This window comes from Nannospalax galili, unplaced genomic scaffold (assembly GCF_000622305.1).
Source record: "Nannospalax galili isolate Female #2095 unplaced genomic scaffold, S.galili_v1.0 scaffold296, whole genome shotgun sequence".
NCBI lineage: Eukaryota > Metazoa > Chordata > Mammalia > Rodentia > Spalacidae > Nannospalax > Nannospalax galili.
The window spans coordinates 1,775,810-1,793,270 of record NW_008340113.1 but is presented as its reverse complement, the minus strand read 5'-3'; the positions used below and the strand labels follow the sequence as shown (position 1 = coordinate 1,793,270).

The 17,461-nt window shown below is 40.1% G+C and overlaps 1 protein-coding gene across 11 annotated transcripts in view; it reads right to left on the bottom strand.

Moving 5' to 3' along the window:
• Positions 1-17,461, bottom strand: part of Tle1 (TLE family member 1, transcriptional corepressor) — a 99,972-nt gene that overhangs the window by 43,837 nt on the left and 38,674 nt on the right. For 6 of the 11 annotated variants that reach the window (XM_008835081.3, XM_008835082.3, XM_008835083.3 and 3 more), the window contains 2 exons: positions 7,335-7,539; positions 6,589-6,605 (listed from right to left, as the gene is read on the bottom strand). The exons of 2 other annotated variants lie outside the window; for them this stretch is intronic. In XM_008835081.3, the coding sequence (XP_008833303.1) occupies positions 6,589-6,605; positions 7,335-7,539 (222 nt within the window). The remainder of the gene's footprint in view (positions 1-6,588; positions 6,606-7,334; positions 7,540-17,461) is intronic. 3 more of the 11 variants (XM_029564495.1, XM_029564496.1, XM_029564499.1) reach the window with 1 other exon arrangement.

The window sequence follows — 17,461 nt, the reverse complement described above, 5'->3', positions numbered from 1 at the left end:
GAGAGCTAAACTCAAATCAGTGTTCCAAGCCTTTCTTATGGCTGTGTTTGGTGCCTTTCAGTTCTCTAACATCCCTGATGAGTTAAGATGGAACAAACCCTAACCTGAAATCCCAAACCCCAAAGTTATAGGTGTATATAGGTGTACCACGTGTATTCAAGCCAGGAGGAAAGAAGAGGGCATTGGATTCCCTGGAACTGCCTTGCTTCAGGTGCTCACTCTAGTCAAAGCAGTAATGCCAATCTTTCCAAGCACAGTTTTAAATTCTGCTAAAAGGAAAATGCTTAAGACCAATTCAAGCATTTTCTACTAAGTTAAAATTTTAGAGAACTCACCTCAGTTTTGGCCTGTATTTCTAACCATCTTTTCACAAATCGGGCCAAAATTAATTAAACATTTTTGCAAGATAGTTCTTGCTGTCCTTGTTTACTTTCAATAAATTAGAATATACTGAGCACAACCCTGAATGGATGGGATCAGTTTCACAGAATTACATATAAAGGCTTATCAGTAACTGGCACCTTGACATTCATTTCCACAACTGCACTGTGCTACATATATTTTATTTTTTAACTAATTTTTTATTGCATTTTTAATATATTTGTGTGTGTGTGTGTGTGTGTGTGTGTGTGTGTGTGTGTGTGTGTAGGACAACCAGCTAGCAGTAAATTTCTACTTCTACCATATGGGTCCCAGGGATCAAACTCAGATAGATCATCAGGCACCTCTCTACCTAATCCCTCTCTTGGGCCTTGCAACCTGTATTTTTAAGAGAAGAACTCACATTCACTTCTCAGACTTTTGGCTTAGAACAAATGGAGAAGAGCCTACATATAACAGCAGTGAGTATAATTAATAATGTATTTATTTCCTGTTACTTTATGAGAGAGGCCATTCCTACAGCACCTACTGTGCTGCCCAATACTTTCCTGTTTGGGATCTTCTGACTCTCTCAGACAGGTAGCTACTACTGCCATTCATAGTGGCTAGCCTATAAAGCCAGAATCTCATGCAGGTCTATCTCTGTCCAAAATTCATGTTCTTTCTACCACATCATTCAGTACTAACATAGTCCAAAAATTTTTACAGAAAAACAAACAGTACTCTTCAAAATGAATGAAATCTAGCTGGGTGTGGTGGCAGCACTCTGGAGGCAGAAGCAGGCAGATCTCTGAGTTCATGACCAGCCTGGTCTACATAGCAAGACTATCTCAAACAAACAACAAAAAGCCAAAATAAATCAAATCATACTCTCCTTTGCCTTCTAATGTTTATTTCTGTTTTGAGAAAAAAAGATGAATATATAGTCCTAAACTAGGACCTCGTTCTTCTAATTAGTCAAGGGGAACTATTACAAAACCAGAGAAACACCTTCTACAAATCTAATGATGGCTGCATGACTACAAGTTCTAAATACAAACCCCCAGTGATTTTAGTAGTTATGGAGTGAGGATATGGTCCATCAGATACGCTCTAAATACCAAACTAAATGACCAAAGGCACCCAATCTCACTGCTTTACAGTCTTATTGGTAAAATAATGACATTGTGCCTTATGTTTTATAAGGTAGACTTTTTTGAAAATCCTTTCTAAGAAATACAGACTTATGACCTCTCCCCAAAATTATACAAGGGAACCAACCTACAGTGCTGCACTAATTTTAGAGCCCATGCATATCCCTACCTAAATTCCATATATTCCTGGCACAGGAGTCTCCCCAGAATCCCCTCTTGTTCCCAAGTAGGATCATATGAATCAGGCATTTATTATTATATGCGACAGATACTTATGTAGGATATTAAAGAAACAACTGCAAATAGTTGGCACTTTAAATGCTCAACGAATTTTTGTTAAATCAAAGTATTTAAATACATGCTGTTTTCTTGTGGGAGGGGTTGGGTGGTATTTTCTAGAGACTTTAAACTCAAAAACTCCAAATTTTTCTACTCAGTGTCAGAGTCCTGGAATTATAGGTAAAGGCACTAGCCACCAAGCCTGGTGACTTGAGTTCAGTCCTTGGAATCCATGGTGAAAGGAGAGAACCAATTCTTCCAAGTTGTCCTCTGCGCTGTACACTTATACTGTGGCACTATGACATGCCCGTGTCCACATATATCCATATACAAAATAAGCAAACAGCTTTAAAAAAGTAGAAGGAAGAGAAAGAGAAGGAAGAGGAAGAGGAGGGGGGGCAGGCAAGCAGACAGGAAACCGATTTTGAGAATTAGAAGTCAAACTCAAAACAAACAAAACAAAGCAAACAACTATGCAATGACAACTATGAAGCAGAAAAGCCCAGTAAGTAAAACAAGCTTTAAAGCTTACTAACTTTTCATCCATTGAGAAACAAGAACATAAGTGTACATATTTTCATTCTTCTTGGTACTCTTATTTTCCAGGTTTTTACATTAAAACTTGTTTATATTAAGGTTTGTTTTCCTGTCCTAAAAGCATAAACTAGCAAACTGAATAATTTTGTCACTAAAAGTAAATGTGAAGTGCCTATCAGCCAGTTTTTGAGTTACAGCTACAAGTCCAGACACCACATTTCCTCTGGATCTACATTATTTTTGCATTTGATTTAAGCAATGCATTTAATATAGAAAAAATAAACTAACAACAAGGCATCAGTGTTTCTCACAGCTGAAACTCTGAGTTTAGTTCAAGAACCAGGAAAAGTCCCAGAGACATTTATAAAAGTTTTAGGCAAAATGTCTTCCTAAGTGACAACCAAAGCAACCATATGGCAGACCAATACATACGCTGATCAGAAACTAGCAATGCTCATTTCAGCCAGGCATTAAAGATATTTGCAAATATGAGAAAAAAAAAAAAAAAGGTCAATTCACCCCACTAAAGTTTTTTTAGAAAACAGTGCCTTTTCATCAATGTTAGCATAATTAACAGGGGCTGGAGAGATGGCTCAGCCACTAAGAGGACTCGGGTTCGAGTCCCAGCAACCGTATGGCTGCTAACAACCGTCTGTAACTCCACTTCCAGGGGATCCAACACGCCCTCTGTCCTCCGTGGGCACTGCATGACATGGGTGCACTTACATACATAAAGGCAATACACTCATATACATAAAATAAAAATAAATATTTTAAAAAATAATTAACACAACTAAGTAGCTCTTTACCTAAATGATCTTATAAATGTTTTATCTTAATTTTGTAGATGTCAAAGTACATACCAAGAGAAACAAGTCAAATGTTCCTCAGGAATTTTAATAGAGAAAAGCAGACACTGCAGACCTGATTACAGTTTGAAACCACTAGCCTGGGGAAGCTAAACTTCACCTTTCCAGTGCATGACAATAGCAACAGAGCAGAGCCATCAAGTAAAATCAGGCTTCACAAGTCAAACCACTTTATCAAACACATGAACACTACAGTATTTTAGGCACTAAGAATATAACACATCATCATTACCCATTGCTCTTTGTATTTTTTTTTTTTTTTTTTTGGTCTTTTTGAGAGAGTGTCTCCCTGTAGCCGCAGCTGGCCTGGAAGTCACTATGTAGATCAGGTTGGCCTTGAACTCACAGAGATCCACTTGCCTCTGCTGGGATTAAAGGTGTGCACCACCACGCCCAGCTCTTTGTATTCTTTTTACACCAAGTACAAGAGCTACTTGATTTTACAAAACTGCAGCAAAAACCTCACTTAGGTGAACAGTGAACAATTTAACTCCTCTACAGACTAAATTAAACGTTTAGATTATAGTTAGTTTACTTTTCCCATTTTATCTCACCACCCAAGACTTTGCAGAATTAGGCAGGAAAGACAATATACACAATACTTACAAGCTTGTCAATAATCTGACAGGTAAAAGGACACAAGTCAACAGCACATAAGCGGTCAATACGTTCATGTCATTTTGCAGACTGGTATATGTAACGCAGTCATCGCATTTCTACAGGAAGCTCACTGATTGTACCACAAAGGTTTAGAAACAATCCAGAGCTGTAAGAAATTTAAGAGCTGTTTCATATTCCTTTACTTCAGGATGCAACTGGGGACTAGTTGAGAGGACAGGGACCCACAGGAATGGAGGAGAAGAGAGTGGTGGGTGGGGGAACACACATAAGTATGAAAAAGTCATAATGAAACCCATTATTTTGTATATTACCTTAAAAACACTAATTTTAAAAGAGTGTGCAACTTATCGCCTTCTGCCTCACTCACCTCCCCTGAAGACTGAATACTTGCATACATTTTTCAGGCAGAATTACCAGCAAGTGATTACTTCTCCCCACTTAGCATGCAAACCTCATTGTGCCAAGTGTTTGAAGAAACAATTACTCAACCATGTTATCAGAACTTGTGCTGAAACTTTGCGTCTTTTAGCATATCTGTCATGGGAGCTGTCCTTGGTTTTCTGAGAAGTGGTCTTTGCTACATAGTTGTATACTTCAAACTGTAGATACATGGCCCACACTGCCCTACAATAAGCACTAACTGGAGATACTCACATAAGATGAAAAAGTAGTAGGGATCTGAGATCTGTTAAATTTAAAAAGTCCAAAAGTAAAAGAAACTCCTATGGAAAACATGCAGCATGGACCTTCACACAGCTGCCATGTTTTCTGGTCCAAGGTTCAGTTTTTGAAACCTGACTCTCTACTGAACAACCATGGTGGAAAAGATAATGATCAAGAGGGAATGAAAACAGCAAAGCACAAATCAAAGCCAATTTAACGACATCTGTACTTTGCCTGTATATTTTATTTCCTAGCTATAATCTTTTATCTTCTTTTGTTTATCTTCCTTCCTCCCAACACTCTAGAAACACCACAGGAATTTAAAAACTCCATCTTCCTTTAATCATTATCCATCTCTCTAAACAAATCTCCAACAAAAAGCACGCCAACACCTGCCTCAAAGAGAATGTTGAAAGCAGTAACTATTCTATGCAGAAAGATGGGGGGAGCTCCTAAACTTTTTAAATTGAGAAAAGTTTTCTCCCTAAACTATTAACAAAAAATATATGATGCTAGTACATACCTATAAGCCCAACATCCAGAAGCCTGGGCTACACAACAAACATATATATTTGTATGTCTCACATACAAACATACAAATATCACACACACACATACACACACACACATGCACACACACACACACACACACACACACACACACACACAGAGGCTTGTGAGATGGTTCAGTGAGTAAAGGCGCTTGCGAACAAGTCTGATGCCCTGAGCACAATCCTTGGGACCCACATGGTTAAGGGAGAGAACCAACTCCTGAAAGCTGTCCTCTGACCTCCACATATGCAACACGGCACATATAAAATAAATAAATGCAAATTTAAAAATTAAATAAAATAGAGTCTGGAGAGACAGTCAAGAGTGCTTGCTGCTCTTCTGGAGGACCTGAGCTTGGTTATTAGAACCCGAGGTCTTGCAGCTCAACAGCCTGTAACAAGCCTCTGCACATAACCAAACTCATGAGCATACCCATATCCACAGACAGACATATCCATACACATAAATGAAAAAAATGCACCTTTAAAAAAAATTAAATAAAATCACTTATAAAAATACACACATGCAGGGCATGGTAGTGCATGCCTTTAATCCCAGTACTTGGGAGGCAGAGGCAGGTGGTTCTTGCTGAGATTGAAGCCAGCCTAGTCAAACCATGCCACAAGAATGATCCTGGGAGTATAACTCATATAGAACTCCCTTCCATGCATAAGACATCAAATTAAATACTAAGCACAGAAAGGAAAGGAAAAGTTAGAGGAGAGAATAATTAAAAATCAGTGACTCAATTGTTTTTTACCATGTTGATCACAATGATGATCAAAATATCAACTATGTTCATAAATAAAGCTAAACAGACAAAATATGTGGGCTACCCTCACTAAACAGGGATCAGATGTTCTCACTCTGGTTTGACAGCATTTGAAGGATGCATTTTTGATGCATGTCTCCCCACAATTAAATGGCACATGCATGTGCAGTCCCAACATTGAGCACATAAATGAATATGACACAAGCTTGTGAAAAGATGACTCTGAACACATGACCCTGTTCTGAATCTCCTTTTACTAATATATGCAGTCTTCAGCCTAAAGAGAACTTAAGATTAAGTTCACACTTCAAGAACAGATATGCAAAGAAAAATATGGAAAACTAGTAACTAAGATACATTCACAGAGGATAACAAATGGTTTGAATGGAAATGCCACATTAGAAACCAATTTCATATATGGGTAGTAACTGTAAGGCTGAGAGAAGACAAAATGAATATTCTTTTTAACTACACACACCCAAGCCTCAGAATGAGCACTTTTCCAGTAGCTCTGGGCTATACTGAGCAGTGTAGAATTACAGTAAACAGCTTCACTTCCAAATCAGGCACCACTCTCTCATCAAATGGAAGTTTGTAAAGAAGACTGGAGAGTGAGCATTCACATCAGAAAAACATATTTTAAAAGAAGAAAGAAAAGGAGAAACCCAAGTCACCGAGGAACACTGGGCTGGACGTCTGTCTACTTGTGCTTGTGTTTGTAGGACAGCCTGGGTAAGCGTTGGGGGCTGTATTCGTGTGCAGCAGGCAGTGGGGTACTTACCGTGCCTGGCTCTCTGTCTGCTCCCGAGGTTATCAAGAAATGCACAGACACGCCCGTTCAGACACAGAGGCAAAAACAGAAATACAAAAAAAAGGGGGTAATAATTAGAACACAGGCCCCAGGCAGTTTTAAAAATGGCTTTTATTTATATAAGTCATTGCACATTCCTAATACAGTGATTTCCTGAAAATTACAGTATTTTGTAAACATAAGATTTACAGTTTAACCATACACAAAGCCTATTTTTAATTTCTTGACAGAATAAATTACTTTTCTTCAAAAAATTAGTCAAGTGCAATTTTGTCCAATATTTAATGCATACTAGAATTAAAGCCTACAAAACTAAGTAGCAACAGATGCAATTATCAAACCTTTCATTTGAACACATTCACTTTCAAATTTAACTTCTTATTTCGCCCCATTTAACAACATTACTTTCTTTGAAAATTACCCAATTAAGCAGTTAACAGTTCTCCATAATACAGTACAGGCCACTAGCATTAACAAGGCAGTTACCAAGATGTCAAGATGCCTGTAGGCCAGCAAGCCCAAGAAACCCACAGCTGCCCATGACAAACCCTGCAAACTTGCAGGGTGAGCTGTGTGTCGGTGGAAAGCTTTGCGATCCCTCCTGTTATCTCACTGTCTGCTCTCTGTGTGGGCTGGGGCTTTCCACAGCGAGGCACAGCTCTGCTGCATGTCTGAGTATGAGAGCAAAGCCTGTTCTGGCTTGCCCGCCCTCTCACCTCTGTGGCGGTCTGCATCATGGTGCTTCCTGTCATCTTTTATTGCTGAGTGAGACTGCCCACTCAGAGCACTAGACAGTGCGAGAAGGCTGGCACTGCCCCCAAGGGGCGGGATGCCAGGAGGCTGAAGTCCTGAAGGGTGAGGCGTGAGAGGTACGGGGGGTCCATGGCCATGAGAGAGATGCTGAGCTTGTAACTGCTGCTGCTGTTGGGGGGCAGGTTGAGGGGAGGAGAAGGAAGAAGAGGAAGAAGATAGAGGAAGCATCCAGGGAAAAGGTAGACATGACATGTAAGATATAAAAACAAACCAGAAGTTGGACACAGACAAGGGAGAAGAGACAGAGGTAGGAAAGGGGAAAATGAGATTAGTGCTTTTAGCTCATCAAAAGGCCTCAGTACTTACCCCATCCTATCCCCAAACCTAATCTTCAAATCTACACTGCCACTTTCTGATATAACCAACCTGGAGAATGGAGCCCTTTATTATTAAGGTAAGTCAGGCTAAGCTACTAAGATTTACACATGGAGTTCACCTAAAGCTAAATGACTCCAAGAGGAAGTCTAGTATGTCCCTGAATGAAGAGGCCACAGACTTAACCTGACTTGACAGCAGTGAACCAGGGGATGTGCCATGTGTCCCACAACACACTAACCACTACTTAGGTAAGTGCATTTCGCTCTACCTTGTCATGAACTACCACAATGATATAATAAGCCATAACCAGATAGGTTAAGGAACAAAACTCAGAAAGCAGGAAGAACTGGCACTTGGATGCATGCTGATGTGTCCTCAAGCCCTTTCAAACATTCCAAATTCTCAGCAACAACCCAGGGTCTATGGCACTGGGGAACTTGCTAGGGTTCTTCCTGGGCTGAAAGGAAGAGTTGCTAAGCCCTGCAGCAACTCCCCACTACCACATAGAGGGGTGGTCTTGGGAAGCAGGCTCACAGCCGAAAGAACGACTGGAGGCATGGCTTACCCATTCCTTTTTCCTAAGCCCCACCCTGAAGCCCACTCCTCTTTCTGTGTTCCAGATGAAAACGCTGAGACTGAGGTTGGGAACCTTGAAAAGGAAAGCATTTTCCATGGACTACAGGGATCTGAAGTGACCCAAGTACCCCCCGACCCCCAATTTCCAAATTCTGCTACTCATGTTGCCTCCACCACTAGAACCTCTTCCAGAAGTTATAAATCCATTCACAGGAAACCAAACCACAGCTCTCACATATTACACTTAAAATGAGCAAATATACAAGAAATGGCCCTCAATCATAAATCTGGACTTGTCTTAGCTGTCCAACATAAAACTCATTTTTGATGAGACAGTAAAAACGATTAAAGCCCAATTTCTAAGGTGTTATGTTAGAAAAATCTGATCTGTGTTCACTTTTCACAGATTCAATCACCTGTTTTATTACCCCTTCCTGTACTGAATACATTAACTCTTCAGGGCAGAGCTTGAGTAACTTCCACCTTTAAAAGAAAAACTGGAAATCCGTGCCTGATGTGATCTTCAGTAAATTTTCAATCATTTCTAGCCCCTTTAAACAATCTTTAGGAGTCTCCCTTTTAAAACTTCTACTTCTTCCAGAGAGATCTTGGTTTTAATTAGAGGGAAAATGGAAAAGGGGATGAGGTTGGAGCAGATAACGTTAATAATATTCTTGGAAACTAACTACTCACCACCTCAGATCATAACAACAATTTCTTTATGTGTAAAATCACCTTCCTGTCATCCCAAAGACACAAATTCTTGCTCTGTCACCTTTTAAAGACCCTGCAACAGCCAGACATAAAACTGAAGAAGCTGCCAGCAGCATCAAAGTCCACTAGGCATGCTCATTAGCACTTAATTAGGAATCAGACACCTGCCGTAAGAAATGTGCTTGAAGGAGGATGAGAAACAGGTCTGCCCCACCAGCAATTACTCGGAGAGCACCAGCAGTGTCCAGCTTCAAAGAAGGCAGTGAAGCAAATGGAAGCACGCCTTTGATCATTAGGCACAACTCTAATTAGAGAAAGAGGCTACAGAGGGGAGCCCACAACCACTAGGTGGAGATGCCCCCTAGTGGCATCTTCCCTCCACAAACATGGAGGATGGAGCCATTGGAAAAGCCACCTCACAGGCAGAATTTTAGCTGGGAACAAGTCTTTGCTCAGGAACATCCAAACACACAATAACTGAAGATTATTTCCTAACAGAATTCTCAGCCAGCTTCAGAAAGATGAACTACAAAGCAGGCCATAAGTAAACTATTGGAGAGTCTGGGTCACATGACTATGAGCTTTGCCACAGTAGTGAAGTATGTGGTTAAACCCAACAGCTGGGCTAATGACTATCTCTGGTAATATTCACACCTAACTGGCCCTGGAGAAGTTACACTTCTACCTTGCCCTGGCTCTTTAGGCCCTGCAGAAACAGTCTATCACTACAGTTAATTGGACTTGTCCATCTATGGCTCAGAAAACTTGAATGCCATTTTTTTTTTTTTAAAAAAAAAAAAAAAAAGCAAAAAAGCGAAATCTTACCAAACCAGTAGAACTTAGCAGCACTAAGAGGGGAGGGGTCACAACCGTCATAGATGCTCTAAGTTCTAGGAATATGACTGTACTGCCTCTCAGTCTACTCTGATTCTGCCTGTTGGGACCCTGGGCTCCTACATACTGTAAATACACTCATATTCATTATCCCATCCGAACACAGAATACACCTGAGGGAGAAAGTTTGGGTACTGGGCTCCTATTTCACAGCAGATGCTGGCTTAAAGCAGGCTTGCCACAGGGCTCAGAGCCAGAATGAGCACTATAATAATCTTTTCTGCTTCTAGAAACAAGGTCAAGTTGATGTTTCCAGCTCAAGGAAGGGGACCGTCCTCCAAAGACAGCTGTTTCTTTCACAGCTCAGCCAGGATGAATGCTCTCAGGAACACGCAATTCCATGTACTCGGAAACAAATGCACTTTTACCCTGGAGCCAAAGGCGGTGACAAATACAGGCTTGTTCTTAGATTTCATGCACAGCTTTTCTCATCCTACTTCTCAATGACTATTCCTACATCTAAAAAAGATGATCACTTGTTCTCAGCTCTCTTCCAAAGAGACTTCTAAAAAAGAAGTTGTTCCTTCCCAAAGACAGCATTGACCTCTCCTAAAAGTAGATACTTAAGGTAAAACACATGTATTTAAACAGAGTACTCACATCAAAGTAACAGATAACTTCAGAAAGGCACCCACACTTGACCCCATCTGTGAAGGAACATTCTTTCTCTTTCAACAGTTTCCTGAGAATCTGGTACCCATCACCCTGACCTGAAGCAAAAAGCACAAACACCACTTTAAGAATCGATCTCAGTATAAATAGACCACTGATACTATGCAGCCAGACACTCAGTGCTTCTGCATTTAGAGTTCTATGTACCTGTTCTCCAGACTCAAACCTTGTCACTTGCTTTCATTAAAAATGGGGAATTTCAAACTCCAGCCAGTCATTAGCAATTTTTCAAAAATCAGGGAACTTCCTTTTTAAGCTAATGTGTGAAGATTTTTATTATACAGAGGCATGAGAAAAAATAGTTTGCAAAAATCTAAAAGAAAGTTTTAGAATTTGAGATATGCTAACAGTAAAGGAACGCCTGGCTTACTCATAGCCATACATCCAATCTCCAGCAATACAGAAAACAGAAATGATGTTGATCAAAAGTTCAACATGGTTTTCCCAATATAGCAAGTTTCTCAGACTATACACCTAGACCAGTGGTTCTCAACCAGAGCAGCTTGAAGAACATTTCTGGTTGTCACAAAAAGACAAAGGAAGAGGAATACGATGGGCATCTTGTGTCTGGACAAGGATGATGTTAAACATCCTTCAGTATACAGTATAGCTTTCCACCACAGAATCAGGGGAACCAAAATATCACCAAGTGCTGAGGGTAGTCAAGGCTGGATTGCATTCACTACCTCTGAATATATGTTCTTACATGTCAGGTGACCTTGAAGACTGCCATTCAAAAAATAAAAATGCTTTTCAATAGTCAAATGTTATCTGTCTCTTCATCATCATCCAAGTCCCTTATCACATGTCAAAAACTGAGTTTCTGGGACCATCAAGATGGTTCAGAGGATAAAGGTGCTAGTAAGCAAGTGAGGTGACCTAAACTCAATCCCCAGAACAGATATACCGTGGAAAGAGAGAACTGACTCCACAATGTCATCCTTTGAAAAGTGTGACTCAGGCGCACATACACACCACCACCAGCACCAAAGAACATCTGATAACTGGCACAGTCTCAGGATTCAGGAGGCTGAGGCAGAACAAGACTGATTCCAACCTGGGTACAGCAAGACCTAACCTCAAAAAAACAACAAATTCAACCAGGGTGGGAATGTAACTCAGTTGGGAAAGTTCTTTCCATGACTCCTTGGGTTCGATTCCTAGCACCAAATAAAACCTGACCACAAATACTTGTAATCTCACACTGGAGAGGTAAAGACAGAAGGTTTTATGCCAGCCTTGGCTGCTACAGGAGACCCTATCTCAAAAGAACAACAATGGAAAATCTGTTATCTGAAGCATATCTCGTTAACAATTTTTAAATTCTAAAACAAGGAGGAGGAAAAGTTCTTGTATAAAAAGAGTCGGAAGTTCTATGTAGCCTCCTAGTACCTTAGAGGTGGTCATGAAAAGGTACAGGTTTGAAGATAAGGAGATAAATGTACTTGCTCTGACTGAAACAGTTGGAAGAGGCTGAGAGTGAGGCAAAAACAAACACTAAACACTGAGTTAATGATACTGAAAACTCACAAGGACTAAAGAAACCCTACCCATGTCAAGCAACAGCCATGCAGTTAGAATTTTAATTCACATTTTATTAAGTGCAGCCAGAGTCAATTATGTTACTATAATGAAACTGGCCACACTGCTTACATTCAGAGCTGTGATGTCATGGTGTGCAGTCCTTTTCACATCTTTGCTCTAAAGCACAGCTGTGGAGTATGGTTAGTCTATCACTACAGAGCTGCTTAGAAAATACAAACTGGAAAGAAAGGCTGACCACCACCCCCGAACACCAGATGCAAAACTCCACGCCACAGCCACTTAATTTCCAAAACTTAACCCATGTTAAAATTCCAGGAAAAAGCATGTCACCAAAATCACACTTAACCCAGCCAGACCTAAATCCCCCTCAAGTGGCATCTCTACTGCTGAGCCACACAGTACATGGCATTTACAGCACTTGGTATGTAAACATTTTTAAGGAGTCATAAGTGGCATTGTTGATAGCTCTCAACAGAATGTTCTTCCTTCATTTCTGCTATTTCCCTGTTCTTTAGAACATTCAGTTCTCATCCCGGATATCTGAAAAGACAAAAAGAGAGGGAGGGAGAGAGAGAGGGAGAGAGGGGAAGGGGGAAAGGGGAGAAAATTGGTTTGCTACATAAACAAGTGGGAACACTGTTTAGCAACAGCGACATAAGGATACTCTATGAGCAGTACGAAACCTCCCACTATATGAATAGTGGGGCAAGGGTGATAAACAGGGAGAAACTGCTTATTGGGGCCAAGAATTCTCCAGTCACTTGAAAATAATAATGAAAAAATACTGAAACACCGAAAGGCACAGAAAATAACTCAGAGGCTATCCAAGGAATGGGAGAAAATATTTGTAGGCCATATATATGAACTCAACTCAACAGGGAAACAATAACAAATGAACAGACAAAATCATTTCTCAAAAGACAGTCAAGTCATTAAGTAGATATAAAAATGGTCAACATCACTAGTCATCAGAGAAATGCACATCAAAACAGAGAAGCCCAGCACATACATCATGAGGTGGCTATTATCAAAAGAAAACAGAAGTTCTGGGCAAGGTGGAGAGAAGAGTGAGCCCCTGGACAGTACTGCTGGCAACAAACTAGTGACATCATTATAGAGAACATGGAAGTTCCACAAAAAACAATTAAAAAAAAAAAAAGACCTACCATGACACAGCAAGGATACTCTTTGGACATATACCAAAAGGAAATACAATTAAGTGCCTCAAAGAGATATCTGCACTTAACATGCTCACTGTAGCATTATCAATAGCCAAGAAATGGAAACAATCCAAGTACAGTACATAGGAATACATGAATAGACACGCCCCTCCCAAATAATACAGTGACATATAAGTATGGTTCAGTCTTTAAAAAGCAAAAATAGGTATGGTAGGGGAAAATAGGGAGGCAGTGGTCAAAAAGTTCAAAGCTTAAGTTTATGTAAGGTTAAGTTCTAGAAATCTAATGTATACCATGGTGGCTAGAGATAATGATACCACACTGTGTGCTTGAAATTTGTTAGGAGAATGCATGTTAAGTGTTCTCATTTTCCTTTCCCCCCACAGTAACTATGAGGTGAGAGACTATGTTCACTACCTTGACTGTGGTAGACATTTCAAAAAGACAGGCAATCAAGACATTAAGTTATACATTTAAATACATGTAATTTCTCTTTGTCAATGGCATCCAATAAAGCAGGAAAACGTCACAGAGGCAGAACTTTCCTGAATCTCACCTAGGTCAACACTCTTGTGCAATCACCACCTTATTCATTCTACTTTCCCTCTGTAGTTGAGACAAAGATCTAGGATTTCAAGGTCTGAATAAGAACATATTTTTAAAAGCTATGTTTAAGGCTGATCTACTTCAAAAATCATACATGTACTGAATGGTAAGATGTTCATCACTAACCAGAAAGGAATGTAAATTAAAACCATAAGAAGGGGCTGGAGAGATGGTTCAGCAGTTAAAGAACACTGGCTGCTCTTCCAGGACTGGGTTTGATTCCCAGCACCCATATAGTGGCCAACATCCAGGGAAATCTGAAGCCCTGTTGTGACCTCTTTGGGCACTTACATACATGCAGGCAATACATACATACACATAAAAATAAATATTTTTTAAAAATGGCTCAGCAGTTAAGAGCATTGGCTGTTCTTGTCGAGGACCTGGGTTCTGTCCTCAGCACCCATATGCAGCTAAAAACTGTCCATAACTCCACTTCCAGGGGATCCAATGCCCTCGTCTGACCTTCTTGGGCACTGCATGACACAGGTGCACTTACATACATGCAGGCAATGCATTCATACACAAAAAATAAAAATAATAAATAAAATAATTTTAAAAGATAAGTAAAACCACAAGAAGATACCACTTTATACTCAGTATGATGCCTACAATCTACAAGATGCACAAGTTCTGAGATGTACAGTGGAGAACCTGGAATCCTCATACACCATGGTAGATATGTCAAATGGTGTAGCCACTTTGGAAAACAGACTGGCAGTTACAAAAAAGCTAACTATAAAGCGACCTAAGACCTACCAATTCTGCTCCTCAGTATAGTTCCAAGAGAGGGGAAAAAGTCTACATAAAAACTTACAAATGGAGCCAGAGACATGGCTCAGTGGGAAAAGGTACCTATTGCCAAACCTGATGACTTGAGATCCATCCTGGGGACCCACATGGTAGGAGAGAAACAGCTCCTGCTGGTTTTCCACTGGCCTCCAGGCATACACCATGGTGTGTGCAAACCTCACTGCTCCCCCCCTACAAAATCCAACAACTTACAAATGTTCACAAGAAGCAAACTTAATATCCATCAACTCATAAATGGACAGACACATGATAGATAGATGGGAGTTATTATTCATCAATGTAAAAGACTGAAAAACTGTAGCTTGGGTGGTAGAGCATTTGCCTACCATTCATGTAGCCCTGGGGTTGATCCCTAGCACTGCATAAAACAGGCATATACAGGGTATGCCTGTAATCCAAGCACTCAAGAGGTGGAGACAAAAGGATCAAAAGTTGAAATCGTTCTCAGCTACAGAGATTGTGCCCAGACAGAGCTATATGAGGCCCTGTCCCCCAAAATAAAGTAGCCAGGCACAGCGGCACACAACTTTAAACCCATCACGTAGGAGACAAAGGCAGGTAAATCTCGGAGTTCCAGGACAGCCTCGTCTACATACCGTTTCAGGCCAGCCAGGGCTACATCCTTATCTCAAAGAAATAAAACAGTAAAGTAAAATGAAAGGACTGAAATACTGGTACATGCTAGAAGGTAGGAAAATCTTGAAAACATTATATTAAGTAAAAGAAACAAATACAGGGGCTGGAGAGATGGTTCAGCAGTTAAGAGCATTGACTACTCTTGCAGAGGACCCAGATTTGAGTCCCAGCACCCACATGACAGCTAACAACTGTCCATAACTCCAGTTCTGGGGGATCTGACTTCCTCTTCTGACTTCTGCAGGCACTGCACGGCATGGGTGTACTTACATGCATGTAGGCAATACACTCATACACATAAAATAAAAACAATAAAAATACTTAAAAAATAACCAAATATAAGCAGTTATATTTTTAATTTATTCATCTACTTATTAATTTATTTATATAAAATATTCAGAACAGGTCAATTGTTATCCACCAAGAGCTAGGACAGGGGACACAGGGAGTCAATGCCAATGGATATGGGGTTTCTTTCAATGGCAATAATTTTCTAGAATGAGATAGCAATGGCTGTAAACATTGTGACTATACTAGCTAATGAACTGTATACTTTAAATGTGAACTGTACTCCCAATTAAAAAAAAAATTACAGAGAGGGGGGGTGGTTTAAAATGGGGTACTCTACTTTCTATTTTGGAGTTGTTTTCTCCCTCTTAAAAATTCATAGCAAATAAGTATAAGATGCCTCATGCTGAGGAATTGTCTAAAATTCACACAACAGCACCAGAGATGTAAACTAAAGAAATGTATGCAATAGCCATTTTCCTAAAAAGCAGAGGCACAATGACTATGGAAAAGTTCAGATAGTAAGGAGTAAGGCTAAGCTCCAGATCTATCAGAGACACCATGTTGTACTGTTTACAAATCAAATCAACTTAACCAAATCCACTTAAGTAGGATGCTTAATAAGGATGCACAGGAAACAATTTCTAGCTGAGCATCGTGGAACATACCTGTAATCCTAGAACTAGAGAAGCTAAAGCAGGCAGATCTGAGTTCTAGGCCAGCTTGGGTTACATGGCGAGATGCTGTTGAGTTGAGTGGGCAGGGAAGGAAAGGGGAAGGGAACAGAGAGGAAAGGAGGAGGGAGGGGGCAGGAAAGGTGGAATTTCAATGCATGTCTGTATTTGCAAAGTCAATCAAGAACTGGACAGCCGGAATTTAAGTAGAAGATTTCTCACCAAATTTAAGTTTTTGGAAACAGAACACCTAGGTTTATTGCAGCTGTTGGGTCTTCAACAGGATGTCCATTCTTCTCCTATAAAGACACTCACAGCTGGGTTATAGACAGGCTTTCTGGGGATTACCTGCACAGTTCTAAGAATAATCAGCTAGCCTCATCCTCTTAAACTTCACACACTACAATTGCATAGAGAGCGGACAGCTATGACCAAAAGAGAAGAATAATCCAGCAATTTGCTAATCCTGAAACCATTCATCTCATGCAACAGGTGAGTGTCCTTTAGGTCTATAATTTGTTATCCTAGGCATATAGTCTCTTCCTTCTACAGATACACCATTAATTTGTATTCACAGCCATCACCTACACATATACAACATAATTCCCCTGCACAAACATGTCACAAAGAAATCAAGCACATAATGTTTTCAAGTATAAAGAGGTATAGAGTTTCCTATGAAGCAGGAATATATACATCTAACCAGTAACCGAAGCCACCATGGATCTTAGCAGAAGTTATATTCATGGAAAATATGTTATACTAGATACAAGTAAATTAGAAAGAAAAACAAAGTTGCTGAAATTAGCCCCAAATTTCCTTATAACTAACAGTAAACACCGAGACTACTACCAAAAGATCTGGCATTCTGTGAATAGTAAAGAGGAAGTCTACACTGCTTTGGTCATCTCTTCTATCTCTCTCCTTCCAACTCATCACAATGGTCTCTGTAACTATGTCAGCAAAGGCCCTATACTCGCTGTAGAGTAAGGAAGTCAACACTGTTCTGTCTTCACATTTTTATACTCAGTGTGTTTCTGTCTATCCTTGGTTGTGAATTGAGAGTATGTTTATCAAAAGCGAAGGGGAAGGCTGGGGAGGTGGCTCATTAGT